Source organism: Nannobrachium achirus (assembly GCF_963921795.1).
Source record: "Nannobrachium achirus genome assembly, chromosome: 8".
NCBI lineage: Eukaryota > Metazoa > Chordata > Actinopteri > Myctophiformes > Myctophidae > Nannobrachium > Nannobrachium achirus.
The window spans coordinates 42,557,474-42,575,773 of record NC_137817.1 but is presented as its reverse complement, the minus strand read 5'-3'; the positions used below and the strand labels follow the sequence as shown (position 1 = coordinate 42,575,773).

Genomic DNA, 18,300 nt, shown 5'->3' with positions numbered 1-18,300 from the left:
GTTTTGTGTGCCAATCTCTCCTGTGTCCTTCTTTCCTTACCCCTCTCTCCCCCGCACTTTGAATATTTCTCATTCCATTTTTGTCCGACCTGCTAGTGTACTGTCGCCGCGCGCGCGTGCGTGCGTGCGTTCTGTATATGAATGTGTGTGTGTACTGTACTTTATGTGCTTGCCTCACTCAACCCCACAGTCAGATCCAATGATATGTGTGCACAAAGAAATAGTCTTGTTTGTTTTTAGATAACACACACACACACCAATGCGCGCGCGCGCGCTCGTGCGCTCTATTACAGGAAGTCAGCAACACACCCACCATGCAGTGTTTTGGTGAGACTGAAGGGGGAAATGAGCTGCGGTGTTGCATTGTAGTTTACAGTCATTGTTGTAATTCAGACTGTATTTACCTTCCCCCGCGTCTGGAATCTCTGGCTGTTATGGAGTTCACAGGAAACGACTATAAGCGACTGACCCTACACCTGAAAACATAGCCTCCACTTAATGAGGTGGTGAAGCTGACTGATTGTGAAGCCCAAACCAAGTCGTGTGCCTCTCAGACGTTTTCATTTCAAGGACTCCCATGAGTCCTGTAAGGGTCCATATCTAGAACAGGGGTCTTCAACGTTTTCAGGCCAAGGACCCCTTAGTTGAGAGAGAGAGAGATGTAGCAGGGACCCCCACAACCTTTTCATAGATTCCATATAGTTTCATCGTTTGACAGCACAATCATCAGTGTATTTTGGATTCATGTCAATTTGTGCTTTCAGATATTTAACCATTTGAACCGTCATTATAAACTTTACTCTGTATTTAGTCTGCGCTTTTTTCCCTCTACTCCAAACCTCTTTGCCTCTTTGCCTCGTGCTACGAGGCGTTGTGAGCTTGTAGATCTGCTATTTTTGGCTCAGTTCTCAGAATATGGACACTAGGGTTCAAGTTGTTAATATAAAAAGATTGGAAGACTTGGGGGACCCGAACCAAAATTCATACATGATCGCAACCACTTTAGATGGACATTCTGAGCATGTAGATAATGAGCCGTCATACAGTTCCATAAATTCAATCTGTTGAACTTGTGACTTAGCCTCGCTGTTCAGCTCTGTGCTATCTTCGCGGTGTGCTACTGCAGCTGCATTGTTATGTGGGCGGGCGCTCAGGAGATGAATGTGTGCTAGCATGCATGTGGGCACATCTTCTGGTTGTAGCGGCCACCATAGCGACGTAAAGGGCAGCGCCGAGCAGTCGGCCATTCTCCGTAGTGACCTATGAGGATAGCCTGCGGTGGCTGTAGTTCCAGAGACAGAGTTGAATCTGGACTGATGCTGAATCTGGACTGGTGCTGTGGTGCCCCCCCCCCCCCCCCCTCCCCCTATCTTCCCCCTCCAAATCTGCTCCACTCCTCTCCTGTCCTCTCTCTATCCCCTGTTTTCTTGGTGTCTGGCTAGAAAAGCCCCTTTGTGGATAATTGATCGGCAGAAAGAGGGGATCAATGCTCTATGCCTTAGCTGAGAGCTCTCTCATTTCCTCTGCCTTGAGCTCTGTCTCTCTCTCTCTCCCTATCTCTCTCTCTCTCTCTCTCTCTCTCTCTCTCTCTCTCTCTCTCTCTCTCTCTCTCTGCCACTCCCTGACTCACTCTCCCCCCCGTGGATTGGTCTTTGTCTCGCCGATCCTCCACATGAGCCTGGAGATAAAGCGAATGAAAGAGGGAGAACAGAGGTAGAGTAGAAAGATGGAGGGATAAAGCTATCTTTTCTTTAAATTGAAAAAGGGAGAGAAAAAAGTGCTCAGCCATGACTTTTACTTTCTCTCACTTTTTTCCCATGATGCACTTCTGATGTTTCGGTTGCTTGGGGTGCACTTTCTTGATCCTTGATTGTTTCATGACAAATGACGAAAACAAGATGTATGCATCTTGAGTGGGTGATGATGTGCAGGAGAAGGAGCTGAAAAGAGGTGGATGGGATCTCGAGAGGAAAGTCTCATCGGAGCCACAGTTCATTAACCCATTTAGGCCTAGAATTATTGAATGCTTTAACCAGTGAAAAATAGCAGATATACAAGCTCACAGTGCGGCACCGAGTGCCGCACTGCGAGCTTGTAGATCTGCTATTTTTGAAAATGTGTGCAAATCTTTGAATACAGGTTTATGTATTTTCAAAGTGAACGTTTGTAACTCAAATTTTGCTTCTGGGTGGTCCTTGGAACTAAATATTTTGAGATGGGGGTCCGTGGCCAAATACATATCATTTTGGGGGTCCTTCACATGAAAAGGTTTGAGAACCACTGACATAGTAGTCTCTCAAGAACAGACTAACTGAGCTCCAGTTAAGTGAAAAGGACCTTTTCTTTGACGATGGCTGGCCAGATTGCTGACATAGAAACATAGGTTTTTCAAAAAACCTTAGAAGGATTCAAAAGACACTTATAGAATCGGGTCAAAATTCTAATTTTCACGATTTTTCAAAAATAGCAGATCTACAAGCTCGCAGCGCGGCACTCGGTGCCGCGCTGTGAGCTTGTATATCTGCTATTTTTCAATAGTTAAAGCATAAAATAATGATACAGTGTACCCGTTCTAAATGGGTTAAGTCACTTTTAGAGTGCGCGTGGAGCTATGGTGTAGCCTCAGGTCACAATGCACAAGTGGGCTCTTAGCGGCCCTGCAGGAGTGCTTTATGAGTTTAATAAATAGTGCTAATAGTGTTTCTGGATGCTGAGGACACGGGGAGCTGGATACACTTTTCTTGTTCGGCCCCCGCAGAGTCCAATAGAATCGACCACCGACCGTGATATTCATTGCATGTCAAAGCAGAAAGAATTTCCACGGCTATAATGCTCGCCATAGCCTGGAGGTTATTGATTTCCGGCTTGTCGATAGTTGCTAATATTTGTTGATGCGCGTTCTAAGCACAATTTATACTCCCCAACGCATGATGATGTCGCTTGGAGTATAAATTAGGCATTAATTGATGAAAAAGCAATCTGATTGATAATAACCCTCTCTCTCTCTCTCTCTCTCCAGGAATAACTACAGAGGGCATCTACAGGGTCAGTGGGAACAAGGCAGAGATGGAGGGTATGCAGCGACAGTTTGACCAAGGTAAGTCATTGTACTGCACCAGGGCCCAGGGGTTCTCAAAACTTTTTAGGCCGTGCCCACCAAAATAAACACATTTGAACTGGGGACCCCCACCCTGACAAGCACTTGGAATTGTAGGTATTACATTTAATTTGACTCGGTTCCACAGATAAATATTGTGAAAATAGCAGATCTGCATGCTCACATGCTTGTGAGCATGTAGATCAGCTATTTTCACAATGTTCGCCTCTTACTTACTTAATATTTGACAGTTTGGCCAGTTTGGTATTAAAACGGTCTTGAAAGTCCTTAAGTTGTCACTTTATAAATGTGCAGATACCCTGTATACACTTATGTAGGTCTGTTTACCGTGTGAGATTTTTTTTTTTACATTAAGCTAATTATCTGGGGTCCCGAGTCCCGACCCCAAGTTTGAGAACCACTGTACTACACGCATGCGTGCGCGCGCACACACACACACACACACACACACACACACACACACACGGGGTGGGCGATATGGAAAAATACAATATCACGATATTTTCCCAAGCTGTATCACAATACACGATTTTATCACGATTCTTTTTCACGTTGGTTTTTATGGTTATTTTTCAAGGTACTTGACAAAAACTAGACTATTGAACTTTACAAGTATGTAACTCTGACAGTATACAAATGAAACCAAATTTGTATACTGCCAGAGTTAAGTAAGTTTGAGAACTACTGATTTAGACCAAGATGCAGGTTTAAATTGTATTATGCAATGAATCTCTGTATTAACGATTAAACAGGATGTTTTACAAGGCTCCCTCAATTGTATCACGATATATTCGATACCTCTGAAAATGCATATCGTGGAGACATTGTATCGTCTCAACGATAATTATCACCATATCGCCCACCCCCACACACACGCGCGCATACGCGCACCGGAGCACTGGTGATATCTTATCCAGCGGGGCAGGGGAACCATTACTGTAGGCCCACAGATCAGGGCATGGAGGTGCCAGCGTGTCTGCTTGATCCCCTTAATTAACCAGGGAGCATCTGGACTCATTGATCCTATACTGAGGGAATTGGCCTTCACTTCCTGAAGAGCTGCCCTCTTCCATCTCCTGTCTGGTTCTTACGCGTGCATGCATACCTGTGGATGGGTGTGTGTGTGTGTGTGTGTGGGGTGTGTCGGTGTGTGCACGAGCGTTCATGCGCCAGTGTGCCCATGCGTGTGTGTCTGGGGTGGGCAGTTAATTACCGCCAGATTGGTTTGGTTAATGAAGCATGGTCCCTGGCTTCGATAGATAGCAGAGCGAGATGGTACGGGGTGTGCATGCGCGCGTGCGTGAGTCTGCGCACGTGCACGCCCGGCCGAGGTTGAGTCTGATACAGGTAATCAGAGTTGAAGCCCCGTGTCGAATCAATCCGAACCGCAGACCAACGGGACAATACAATTACAGACGGAATTACATTGCAGGCTTGTCCCGTAGCCGCAGTGAAGAAAGCACTTCCCCACAACACCCCGTTCCACACACAGGGGCGTCACACCAAATTCTGGGCCCTGGGTACAAGGATTCACTGTGGGCCCCCCATGAATGTTAACTATTGAAAAATAGCAGATATACAAGCTCACAGCGCAGCACCGAGTGCCGCGCTGCGAGCTTGTAGATCTGCTATTTCTTTTTATCGTGAAAATGTGTGCAAGAAACCTATGTTTCCATGTCAGTGGTGCTCAAACTTTTTCATCTCAAAATATTTAGTTCCAGGGACCCCCCAGAAGCAAAATTTGAGTTACAATTGTCCGCTTAAAAATACATATATTCAAAGATTTGCACACATTTTCACGACTTTTCAAAAATAGCAGATCTACAAGCTCGCAGCATCTGCTATTTTTCAATAGCAAAAGTTACTAGCCCTCCACCTTGGGCCCTAGTAACTCAGTCCAACTTCCCCCCCCCTTGTGACGCCCCTGCCCACACACGCACACACACACACACACACACACACACACACACACACACACACACACACACACACACACACACACACACACACACACACACACACACACAAACGAGACCCAGACAGTCCATTACGTGGGCACGCTGCAACTGAAGTACTCTACACTTCACAAACTCTCAAAAACATGAGCTCTCTCAGGTCTGCTCAAGAACACTCTACACATAATATCGCTTGTCCTTATTTTCCCCATTCAGTGCCGCCCTGCCGTTCTCGCACGCCACCTTTTGCAACTGTAATCAGAAAGAAAGTGTCCTTTTTTAATTAAGTCCACGCCGATATGTGAACCAGCACAATTGAAGCACATTACACTAATTCTCTCTCTCTCTCTCTCGATCTCAAACCCCACCCCCACTGCAGCAGCAACCGCAGTGGCAATACGTACAGTATCTCTCTTCCAGGATGGATGAGCACGAGCGGCGTTTGTTAATTTTCACAACATGTCGCTGAAGGGGCCAGCCATTTAGAACTGGACAGGCGATATTTATGTGTGTACCATGTCCCCACCGTGTCCCCACTAAAGTAGACCAATCAAACAGCAAACCACACTGCTCAGCTGGCACCGCTTCGACAATCAGAGTTCACTTCGCGCTGCTAAGCTTACCGTGGCACTTAAGCGCGTCATTGTTGACAAACTGCATACCTAGTGACTTTCTGTCCATAGCCACAGATTGCACAGAGAAGCCACAGCGTCTCTTGCAAGTTTTTATTCTTTTTTTTAATTCTTTTTTTGGTTTTTCTAACCCTTTTTATACTTACCTACAAAATGCACCGGTGAAGATTTAAAATTGTGTTATTGGTTTGCTGATGTATTGTTTTGAAGGGCAACTTGGACGATTGTAGATCTGAACGCTGTCATCCTATTCTCATAACACGACTTGTGAGAATCTGATGTAATCCTTCCCGGCGCATTCCGTGTCTCAAGAGATCGCTCTCTAGGTGCTGGGAAACCGCCGCCTCGCCTACGTAAAACGTGTCATGTTCCTTATAGAGGCAGGCAGCGCCTTATGACGCAAATTGTCAGATTATCAGATGTTGTTCTCACTCCTTTTTCTTTTTTGCAGATTCAGTCAGTTTTGTGCTCTCAGACTCTTGGTTTATAATACCCTTTTCTGCTTCTCTCTCCACTCTTGTTCCCTGTGTCAGACTACAATCTGGACCTGGTAGAAAAGGACTTCACCATCAATACTGTAGCGGGAGCCATGAAGGCCTTCTTCTCTGAGCTGCCTGATCCCCTGGTGCCCTACAGCATGCAGACGGACCTGGTGGACGCCTTCAGTAAGTCCTGGGAGTCTACTGTGGACTGGAGTATGGCAGACGGGATAAAGGGAAAGGGCTATTGGGCATTAGGGCATTCACCAATAGTGATTTTTAGTATTCGAATTATTCGACCTCAAAGTATTCGAATAGTCGAATATTCGACAGGACTGGCCAAGCTGTCAAATATTAAGTAAACAAGAGGCGAACATTGTGAAAATAGCAGATCTACATGCCCACAACGCCTCGTGTTGCGAGGCGTTGTGAGCATGTAGATCTGCTATTTTCACAATATTTATCTGTGGAACTGAGTCACATTAAATGTAATACCTACAATTCCAAGTGCTTGTCAGGGTGGGGGTCCCTAGTTCAAATATGTTTATTTTAGGGGTCACGGCCTAAAAATTGAGAACCCCTGGTATAGAGCATTAACAAATTCATCCACCAGGGGCATTGACAACTCATTCTTATGACTTCCTATCTAGCCAAGCTTTATAAACTATATATTCTTTTAAAGAGAAAACAATAAAAAAATAAAAATAATAAGCGAATATTCGACTTCGGTGAACAACATCGAATAGTGACTTTGATATTCGAATGTTCGAATATTAGAATATTTGGTGAATGCCCTATTGGGCATAGACATAAGTACATTGTGTCGCTGCCATATTAGCGGGGTCCGCTTGCCATAATCCCACTGTCTCAGTACTTGAGACTTTTTTCTGTTTTGAAACCATTACTGTTATCTATCTAAGCCAGGGGTTCTCAACCTGTGGTACTGACTGTGTGTCAATGGTGTTGGGGACTGGTTGGGCGTCTACTGATAAGTTATGTGGTGTGCGTTTGATGTGCCTTAACCACTTATCCAGCTTGAGGAGACCATTCAAAGTAATAGGGGCTGATAGGACCATTGAATTCGCGTCCATTGAATTCGATGGAGAATGTCCTCGACCTACAGTATAGCTTGTACTGTATAGTTTGTTGACCGGAGTCCCACAGGGGTCTATACTTGGTACGATCCTTTTGTCCCTCTAAACCAGTGGTTCTCAAACTTGTTCATGTCAAGGACCCCCAAATGACACTTATTAGCCCCCCCCCCCCCCCCCCCCCCCAGTTGAACATAGTATAAAGTATATGTACAAACACACAACACGTGAGCTCGTAGAGCTGCTATTCTTTGCAGGGTGTTCGCTCCAGGATAGCAATGCTAGGGTTCTTGTTGTTAAAATCACTATCTCTTCTCTCTAACTTGTGTTTGACCCAAGAAGCAAAAGCTTTACAATCCAAGTTCCATGCGCGGCAAGGAAATGCATTTGGCATTCACAGAGGGGAGGGTAGAGAATGACCGGAAGGAGAAATGGTTGCGAGCTGATGGAGGAGGTTATATACACAGACGCCTTGGCACAGAGCAGGTGTGTGGATGACTGTATATCTAATGGCGCAGCAGACGCAGGACTGCTGCGGATAATGGAAACTAAATAAATTCAGGAAAAAGACGGCCCTCCGTTAGAGCCAAAGGCTCTCTTTCTCTCCGGGTCCTGTAATCTGTTGGCATGAGATTTAAGACGTGGCTTAGTCAAGCATCGTGGCTGAGAGATTTACCTCTAGGCCGGCGGGCTTCCATCACTCAGAGTGGTGTGTGACGCGTGCACAAAAACCCCACACGCGCTCACCGTTCTGCCAAGACCTCTCGGCTCTGTCAGAGACCTGATAAAGCTCCCACCGTCGGTGGCATGATGGAGGATAGGAACAGAGAGAGAAGAGGGAGAAATAGAAAGCCCAATGTGTACTTGGTCGTACGATTGTGTCGCTCGCTGACGATAAATTATTTTAACGTGAAATGTCAGCTTAATTCCTGCAGACAACAGCAACCTGTCTTTGACATTTTTTTGATTGCTTACAGTAGGTCACCGTAGGGCTGTTACTGGGAAAAATGTAATTGAACATTGCAATTTGGTTTTGCAATTATAAAGTTCAGTCCAGAACTTGTTTTCATGAATTAACTTCAACCACTGTTTGGTAGAGTTAGAGTATGTTAACCCATTTAGGCCTAAGGCCTTCTAAATCCTAACCTAAGTCTTCAAATTCATATTAAACAATTTAAAATAAATGATGTTGCTATACTGTATGTATAGCGCATATACAGTATATAGAGGAAGACCATCAGGTCGAAACGCATCCGTTGTATTCTGTCCAGAGAGATGGGCCTAAATAAACCATGTGAAAATGATATTCACTGTGTGCTGGCAACCTTTTCATGTTTTCATGACATTTTTTCAGCGGGCTTTCTGCTTTGTTGCAGTCATCTCTCTCTAGCTACAGTATATGCATAGCAACTACTAATGAGTCCCAGAGGTGGCACCCGGATAGAAAGTTATAACAACGTATAAGCAGCAACACGTCTAAATGGTTTTATACAACACAACTGAACTAGTACATTGGCAGTGGGTGGAGGTGCTCTCCCTTCTCTTCCATTGAGAGATGTAGAACCTGGTGTCAGGTGGGAGGACACCTACTGGTTGATAAGTGTGTGTGTGCTAAAATGCCTAAATCAGGGGTCTTCAACGTTTTCAGACCAAGGACCCCTTAGTTGAGAGAGAGATGAAGCAGGGACCCCCACAACCTGTTCATAGATTCCATATAGTGTCATTGTTTGACAGCACTATCATCAGTGTATTTTAGAATCATGTCAATTTGTGTTTTCGGATATTTAACCACTTCAATGGTCAAAATAAAAATGGACCTTTCACTCTGTACTTAGTTTGCTCTTTTTCCCTTCTAAACCAAACCTCTTTGCCGATCTACAAGCTCACAACGCCTCGCAGCGCGAGGCGTTGTGAGCTTGTAGATCTGCTATTTTTGGATAAAGTTCTCAGAATATGGACACTAGTGTTCAAGTAGTTAACTCATTCGTACTTTACGGCCGAGGAGCCCGAAGATTTTTCTGTCTTTCACTGCTGGCTTCTCCTACCTGTTAACACGGGCGCTCATCCAGTTCCCATCGTGCGTGATCGGACACTGCTATGCATCGTGTGTTTGCGTATTCCATCAGCTTCTCAAATCCTTTTAAATTTTTTCAATTGATCAATAAGTTCTCCGTCTGTAAGCCACGGTGTTTACACAGAAAGCCAACGGGCCAAAATTGAGGACGGACCATCCGCTTCGGTTTACGGCCTCAATGTTAATCGGTCCGCTCAATAATGTGTCCGTGTTGAAACCGATCCCGGAGCATTAGTTCCGGCCTATTTTAGTTCCGCTTCGATAAATTATTTCTTTTTAATTAAAGCTTATTAAATCTTCGGGTTCCTCGGGCATGTCAGGAAAGTGGTACAAAGGGGTATTTTTTGGGCAGAGGTTGAGTTAATATAAAAAAGGAGAAAAAAAAAAAAGTTTTATCAGTCAAAGATTTGGAGGACCCCCTCTAGTAACTCTGAGGACCCACTAGGGGTCCCGGACCCCCTGATGAAGACCCATGGCCTAAACTGTTAGTCTGTTGGGCATCAGGATGCTCGTGGATGTGGGCTTCATACGACACCACTGCACCATGCTAGAGAAATGAGCTAGATAAAAGATAAACAAGCTCTGGTCAGTGAATGGTCGTTGTGTTTGTTGTTGAGCACTGAGCTGGCTGTACGGGCCGAGGAATGGAAGAGGAATGCTGAAATGTTCTTCGTTCAAATTCAATCTGTTTGTGATACATACTGTACTGACCTCACTGTGTGGGAATACACTCTTGAACGCACCGACTGTAAATCGTGTGCGTGTGCGTGTGCGCGTGTGTGTGTGTGTGTGTGTGTGTGTGTGTGTGTACTAATGAAGAGCAGAACAGGGCTCACCGGTCACACACACACACAGCATCGACTGTGTTTTGCCGTAGTGATTATGTCATCTATATGAGTCACTCGCACCATCAGGGCGTAACACACCCTGTGCAGTGTGCATGTGTGTAACATTGACCGTTGTTGTGATCCGTCAACGTCGCTGCCTCGTGACCCAATAACGTTTAGTGCACGTGTGTGAGCGCTTCCTCACTCTGTTGTGGAATATGTGTGGCCTTTTGTGTACCAGAGTGAGCAAATGGGATTCCTTTTGAATTAGGCATGTTTGTGTTTGTGTTTTGGCTGTTCCTGGCATGTTGTAGGACTCACGCCCGTTGCAGGATGAAATCACTATTGCTCTGGTTTCTCTGGAAATTAATCCAACTTCTCCTCTCTGCTGTTAAATGGCCATTCCACGGTTCCACTAATCCGTCCTCCATCCCTTCTCGTCCCTTCCCTTCCCTCTCGTCTCGTCTTTCTCTCCGTTCAGAGATCAACGACAGGGAGCAGCGCTTCCAGACGATGAAGGATGTCCTGCGACGCTTCCCCAAGGAGAACTATGAGGTCTTCAAATACGTCATCAGCCACTTGAACAAGTGAGTGACTGGCGGCCTCCGGGCGGCCCTGCTGACTAACGCCACCGAGTCACCCGGTCCGGTCCTGTGACCCAGGGGTGACCATGACATCACACAGAATGCAGAATGACAGTATATTAGCCATCTTAGTTCCGTTTGAGTCATGGCTATCGAATTGTGTAAACTGAGGTCATTTCTGTTTTGGAATATGACACATACAGTAGAGTATAGCCTATTGAACATCATTTTGGTTTATTAGCGTTTTGCTAGTGTGGTAGCACTACACTTTGATTCAGATTTTCTGTGCTAAGCTAATGACGATAACTGACCTCACGCAGTTAGAATCGGTCAATAATGCGAATATATGCAGAAATATAACATTTCACATCTTTGATTTGGGGTGCGAAAGCAGATTAAAAGTGCTCTTGATGTGTAATGCAGTGTAGTGTGTCCATGTATGAAAGTGTAGCGTGTCACTGTGCACATAATTTATATTGTATTCATGTATAGAAAAAATAATAACTAAATCTTATAATATAATTATGCCAAAGTTGTGGTAATAATTTGGCCATGGCCTTCTGGCATTTCAGCCTGGCTTGCTGAACTCACCAGATGCTCACTCCCATATTATTCCTTTGGCCCCAGCTACTATTACACATTAACGTTGACTAACAAGACAAAGTTCATAAATAGAGGATTTAGCAAATGATTCACTTAACCTTTCATCTGCAGTGAATAAATAGTAGTTTGTAGCACCTAAATCTATTATTATGTACTTATCATTTCTGCTGCTTTCTATCAGGAGGGAGTCAGTGTATGGTCGGCTTTTCCTGAGTTATGACGGCCTTACACCAAATGACTTTTCAAGCGATTTCACTATCATACTGTAGAGTGCTCCCATCATCTTGATTGTTTGGTGTAAGGTGGTCATAAAAGTAATTCCGAGCTGTCTTAACGTTCAGATAAAAGCAAACATGTTTAATATAATCTGAGGTTTTTAATCATGGTGCATGCTCACTTGAAGTTCAATGGTATGAACATTGTCAACATCCAACAGGTGCTTATCCTTTAAAACAGTAAGCATGTCCAGTTTATGGTACTCGAATCATATTCAGATTATTGTCCCTTGCCTTGTCACTTCTGCACCTTGAGTTGTTGTTCACCACTTCACAAACAAGGCTTATACTGTAAATGGTCTGCATTACTACACACTTTACAATGTGCTTTTACTGTGTACATGCATCCATTCACACACATTCACACCCCAATGGTGGGAGCAACCACGCAAGGTACCAACCTGTGTCTTACTGAATGACACTTTGACATGAAGCCAGGAGGTGGCTTTATTGTCTTTTGGTCTGACATTATGTATAGGTTTAGCACTGCAATGACTACAACATTTTCACCTTGTTTTGTTCACATGCAGAGAAACCTTAGATTTTTCAATTATGAATCCCTAGCGCCCTTATTCTGGAATACAGTTGGTGAACATTTCTTGCGTTCTTATCTGCAAGATCACAATGCATCGCAGGATTTTCTGATCTGCTATTTTACAAAAGACATTTGGTGTAGCGGTAAAGAGGGGGCTAGGTACAGACCCCTGGGGGGACACAGATCGAACAAAGTATATACTGCAGTGTTTTAAGTGGTTAAACATCTGCTCTTTTCAGGGCTATTTAGAGAATGAATAATTTAGAATGTCAGACTCAGTGGGTCAATTCTGCACCCAATCGTTTGGACAAAATATCCTAAATCCATCCGTAAATTGACAAGACCAACAGCATTATAGACACAGTCTAAATCAGTGGTTCTCAACCTTTTCAGGCCAAGACCCCCAAAATAATCATATTTGAACTGGGGACCCCCCCACCCACCCTGACGAGCTCTGTATAGCACGGTTCTATTGTGAAAATAGCCAATCTACATGCTCACAAAGATCATGTAGATCGGCTATTTTCACAAATTCTGCTTCCTATATTTGACAATTTGTCATTATAGAGGTATTAAAAAGTCCTTAAATTGTCACTTTAGAAATGTGCATATACCCTCTGTACAGTACACTTAAACGTTGTTGGTTCGTTTACTGTTGAGAGAGAAAACAATGTTGCACATTAAGTTAATCATCTGGGGACCCCCCCAAAATAATTTGGTCTAAATCTCTAAATCACTGGTCTAAATCTCTTGTCTCTCTCTCTTCCATATCCCTCCCTCCCGCCTCCCTCCCCCCCAGGGTGAGCCAGCACAACCGGGCCAACCTGATGACCAGCGAGAACCTGTCCATCTGCTTCTGGCCCACGCTGATGCGGCCCGACTTCACCACCATGGACGCGCTGACCGCCACGCGCACCTACCAGACAATCATCGAGAGCTTCATCCACCAGTGCGCTTACTTCTTCTACAACCAGCCCCTGGCCGACGGCCTGCCCGGCTCCCCCACCGCCACCCTGGGCTCCGGAGGAGGAGGCGGCGGCGGCGGGACCTCGGCCTACTCCTGCATGGCCGGGGGCTACACCTCCTCGCCGACGCCCTCGCCCGCGCCCTACGTCCTCCCCGCCACGCCTCCCGTCATTCCGCACTACGGCCCGCCCATCCACCACCACAGCCACCACCACCACCACCACAGCCACCACCTCCACCAGCACCAGTCCTCCTCCTCCCCGCCGCACTCCCCGCCCGCCACGCCCCAGTCGCCCCTGCCGGCCCTGCTGCCCCCCTCCCTGCACCCGCACCACCCCCCCACGGAACAACACACGCTGTGAACCGGCCAAGGGATCCAAGAGGGAAAGTAAGAGACGAAGAGAGAGAGAGAGCGCGAGAGAGAGAGAGAGGGGGGGGAAAATAAAAGCGAGAAAGAGAGACTTGGAGATTTGGAAAGGCGTAAGAGTTCAGAGAGAGTTTTTTTTTTTTCTTTTTTTTTTTTAGAATTTCGAAAGTAAGCGGATGAAGGGGAGATCGAGCGCTTGGAAATAGAAACGGGAGGTCAATAGAGAAGCTAAGAGGATAAAGGTGATGGAGTGATGCAGTATGTATAGAGAGAAACCCAGGTGTTTTTGGGAGACAGAGAGCCTCAGTCGTTTCTTTTAGAAAAACAGGCACACGAACAACAAGGAGAGAAAAACGGGATGGACTGAAAAGCCGTTGAGCACCCCTCCACTTTACCACTTTATCCCTCTCTCTCTCTCTATCTTCAACAGGACTATAATAGGCCTCCTTGCCTTACGGAGAATGTACACGCACGCGTGCGCGCGAACACACACACACACGCGAGTCATCACATGCACATAATGTTTGGGAGGAAAGAGTGGTATTATTGCCTATCAGAGCCAGTGGGACTCTTCCAAGGGGAGTCTATGCTCAAGTTCCACCCAGGAATCACATTGCGCTGCAGGAATGTGAACTGTATGTTCTTCTGTTTTGTTTCAGCGCACACGCACGAACACACACACACACACACACACACACACACACACACACACACACACACACACACACACACACACACACACACACACACACACAGTGGCCAGTGTGCCTCCCACAACCACTCTCCTCAACCCCTCAGCCGCTGAGTGTGCTGGGGATTTTTTCCTGTGTGGCCATGACCCTGTTCCACCATCTGACCTGTCTACTGTACCTAGCTAGAGAGGCCCTGGTTGGGAACGGACCCAAATGTTTTTGATTTACCACTGTTAGAAGAGGACTTCTTTCAAGAGCAAGATTTGAGCTTCACTAGACACGCTGGAAGAATGTTCTGTCCACCAAGACGCTCACATTCCTGCCTGTCAAACCCATCGCACACATGCAAAGCAACTTGTACACACACACACACTCTTACAGACAAAGAATATTCGGTTTCAGCAGAGACACTATGACGGACGGGGGGGGGGGGGGGGGGGGGATCTCAACCAACCGGATCTGCCGGGAAGTAGAATGGAGCAGTGGATTCTGGGTGATCTCTCTCTCTGGCTATTCCGTGAACAGTTACTCCCACTCTCTCTCTCTCTCTCTCTCTCTCTCACTCTCTCTCTCTCTCTCTCTCTCTCTCACACACACACACACACACACACACACACACACACACACACACACACACACACACACACACACCTTACAGTATGCCACAACCCTCCAAGCAACTCTGTTGTGTCTTGACAAGTAGATTTCTGTATCCATCTTCATCTTGTTCTCTCTCGATTTCATATGCAGTTAAACACCGTTCATTTTTTTTTCATTCCTCCATCTGCTCCCATTCCTCGTCTGATAGTCAATATGGAGGCATCCGGGTGTGGTTTTGAGTGGCCTTGGTGTGTGTACTGTACAGTATGTGCGTGTGCATTTGATGTCGGTGGGCGGGTGTGTATGTGGGTATGCGTCTTGTCTGTGTTTGGTTTTGGGCCTTTTTACCTGTCACTTTGCTTCCACTCGGACTGTGGTGGCTTTACTTGTAGATTCAATGCCATAGTATCAATGACAAGGACCTTGTTCTATTGAGCACTTTTCTCTGCACTTTTAAAGGCACATCTGAAGTCGTACTGGTCATGTAAGATACACTAACCCTTTATAATCACTTTATTCATCAGTCCACCCTGTCCCGTCTGAGAGCACACCACTGACACCTGGAGGAGAGAATGGGTATTGCTCATGACCTCACCCCACTGCTGCATGGGCGTAGCACCGTCTCCTGCTATGGATGTAACAGCAGCAAATACACATTATTATCAAAGTGGACTTTTGTGCCCATAAGGCTCATAGTGTATGTATATAAAAGCAATATCACTGCACTATTTTAAAGACGAGTCAGATGAGATTACCCTGAGAATATACATCCGTATCCGTATTGTCCTGCCATAACGCTTGGATGTCTTAAATCGTTTCAGTCATAATAGAAATGCGGCGAATGCTGCCAATATTCCCTCTCTGTCTCCTCTGTCATTGTTATTTCCTAGAGGAAGTGTGTTTCCCTCAAGTTCTCCTGTTAAAAAAAGAAAAGGCGAGGGGGCTTCCTACCCCGTCTTCCCAGACACTTTTATTTGACTGGAGGAGACGGAGAAATAAGAGATGGAGACAAAATGTATTATCAACTCAGGACGACGTACTGTAGGAGCTGGAGGCGAGACGCATGCTGTCACAGATGGGAGATTTTATACCATTTGGAAACGATTGTTGTAACCACTGCAGCAGGCCTCCTCGGTAGACTGCCATCATGAGAGACAGCATTATCCCACGCTGCAAACACAATTCACACCTTGTCTTGTTGTCGGAGGGATAATGTCATTGGCAAGTGTCTAAGTTAACCACTTCATTAAAGCTACAATCCGGGACTTATCTGAATGGATAAAACATTATTTAGGTGAGGGACACCGACTGGTTGGCAATGTCATCAAACATTATTTAGGTGAGGGACACCGACTGGTTGGCAATGTCATCAAAGTTATTTGAAGGTGATTTGGAGACTAGACTAGTTAAGCTGCCATCCTTATTGTAGCATTGGGTACAACACTGAGCAACGAGACAACATTGTCGCAATTACTGCTTTCCATAAGAAGAGACCTACAGTAAAAGAAATACTGTAGCTTTGACCACTTCAACCCTAGCATTCCTTTTAGCTGGGCATGCCATAATAGGCGAACATTCGCAGGAAATGGCACATCTGCAAGCGTGTACTGTAGATCGGCTATTTTTGGACATTTGGTGTAGAGGGGAGAAATGACGTGGACAATTATAGAGCTCTGGGGACCCCTGGTCAACAAAGTATATACGGTTCATGTGGTCAAGTATTTCACTGCTGTCAAACTTTGCCGCTGCACCGTTGTCGGTACTTGTCCGTCTCACAGAGACAGTTGGGTCTGGGGGAGACGAGACAGTGGACAGAACAGACCTTCCATTCATCAGCTCCCATGCTTCATTCCACGACTGGAATGGAGCATCCCAGAATTCCACTTTCCAGTCTGCCGTTACCGTAGAAACCAATAAGAGATCAGGCTTTGAAAAGAACCGCTGAGCCCGATTGTGTCCGCCGTTTTTGAAGTGTGTGGGGGTGCGGGCGCTCGTCTACATGAGTGTGCATGTGCATATGTGTGCATAGCGTGTGTTTGTATGTGTGAAGCCGACATTCGCCAAGGTCACTTTTTTCTGTTTTAATTTCACACTTGATTGCGTGTCTGCACATCTCCCCAGAGCATTTTCATTTCCAACAAAGATGACAGGCCTTTGGGCCGATCGCTGAAGAAGTCTTACCCTACACCCGAGCTCCCGTCGGACTGTTTTCCTTTTTATGAGCCTACACTACCTATGAACCTTGTATGTATTACAGAGAGAGTTTGTGTGTGTATGTTTGGGTGCGTGCGATCGTGCTTATGTGCTGTTCACTCACAGCGGATAGTCAGACACCAGTGTGATCCAAACCAACCTGAAGTATAGGAATGCAGTTCTCCTCGCGGCCATTACCCTACAACGTCACCCTGCTGGAGAGAGAGAGAGAGGCAGAGAGAAGATGGGTGAATGGGATCATTATTTGGGAGATGGAGGGAGGGAGGGAGGAAGGAGGAGGGGGTGACCTCTGGTACTTGTGTGTGAACGCCGGCCAGTGGCGTTCCCTGTGTATATCAATGTGTTAATACGAAACTGACTGTGAGGCAGCCAAAGACTGTGCAAAAAAGGGTTTGGGGGCGGGGGAGGGAGGGGGGTAGGCAAAGTGACACTTGGGAAAACAGTTGTATTAAAAAAAAACAAATGTGACTTGGGTTCAGCGATCATACGTGGCTGCATTTGCTTTTCTTTTTTCTTTACCTTTTTTTTGCAACAATGGTGACAGATTGTTAAGTTAAAATGAGAAACAGGCAAAACTATATTCAGATGGTTGTTTATTTGTATGTTAGGGGGTCTAACACATTGCCCTTTAGTCAATGGTGATAGAAAAAAAAAAGTTTCTTTTTATGTTTTATTTTAATAATTAAAGAAAATACAAAGCATTCTTTTTTTTTTAACAATTTCTTTGTGAATGGTTGAGAGACCAGTCCAGTATAGTGCATGATTTCTGCCCGAGCAAGGGAGAGGGCTCCACCACTCTCACTATTTAAGAGGTGATGAAAAAAAGAAGAAAAAAAAAAGATATAATGGGAGAAAAGAAAATGGTAAAAAAAATGAAGTACTGTACACTTAAAAAGATACATCAAACTAAAAAAAAGTTGTCATTATTTGCTAAGAGTATGGTAATGTGTCTCAATGGGAATGGTGTATACAGCAAGGCCTTATGTGATCTGTATCATAGTTAATAAAGCAAATCTTGTTAAAAAAACAGCTGTCTCTGATCTCATTGATTTCCTGTTCCGGTAGCTAAGCTACAGTATATGGATGGTATAGGGCAGTTTCCAAATAATGGGTTGGGACCCATTTTACGTTTCTTTGAATTTTTATTTAATTTCATGAAGAATTCCATAAGTTCAACAATTTGCTAAAGTAATGAAATAACATATCTACAAACTCACAGCACATGCATTGCTACACATGAGCTTTTACATCTGGTATTTTCACTATTTTTGAAATGGGGTTAATTAAG

At 45.2% G+C, this 18,300-nt stretch overlaps 1 protein-coding gene across 1 annotated transcript in view; it reads left to right on the top strand.

The window, feature by feature from the left end:
• arhgap35a (Rho GTPase activating protein 35a) overlaps positions 1-18,039 on the top strand; it is a 119,400-nt gene extending 101,361 nt beyond the window's left edge. Inside the window, exons 5-8 of the mRNA XM_080731283.1 lie at positions 3,020-3,097; positions 6,239-6,370; positions 10,658-10,763; positions 12,973-18,039. Coding sequence (XP_080587409.1) covers positions 3,020-3,097; positions 6,239-6,370; positions 10,658-10,763; positions 12,973-13,501 — 845 coding nt within the window. The 3' untranslated portion in view covers positions 13,502-18,039. The remainder of the gene's footprint in view (positions 1-3,019; positions 3,098-6,238; positions 6,371-10,657; positions 10,764-12,972) is intronic.
• The last annotated feature ends 261 nt before the right edge of the window (positions 18,040-18,300 follow it).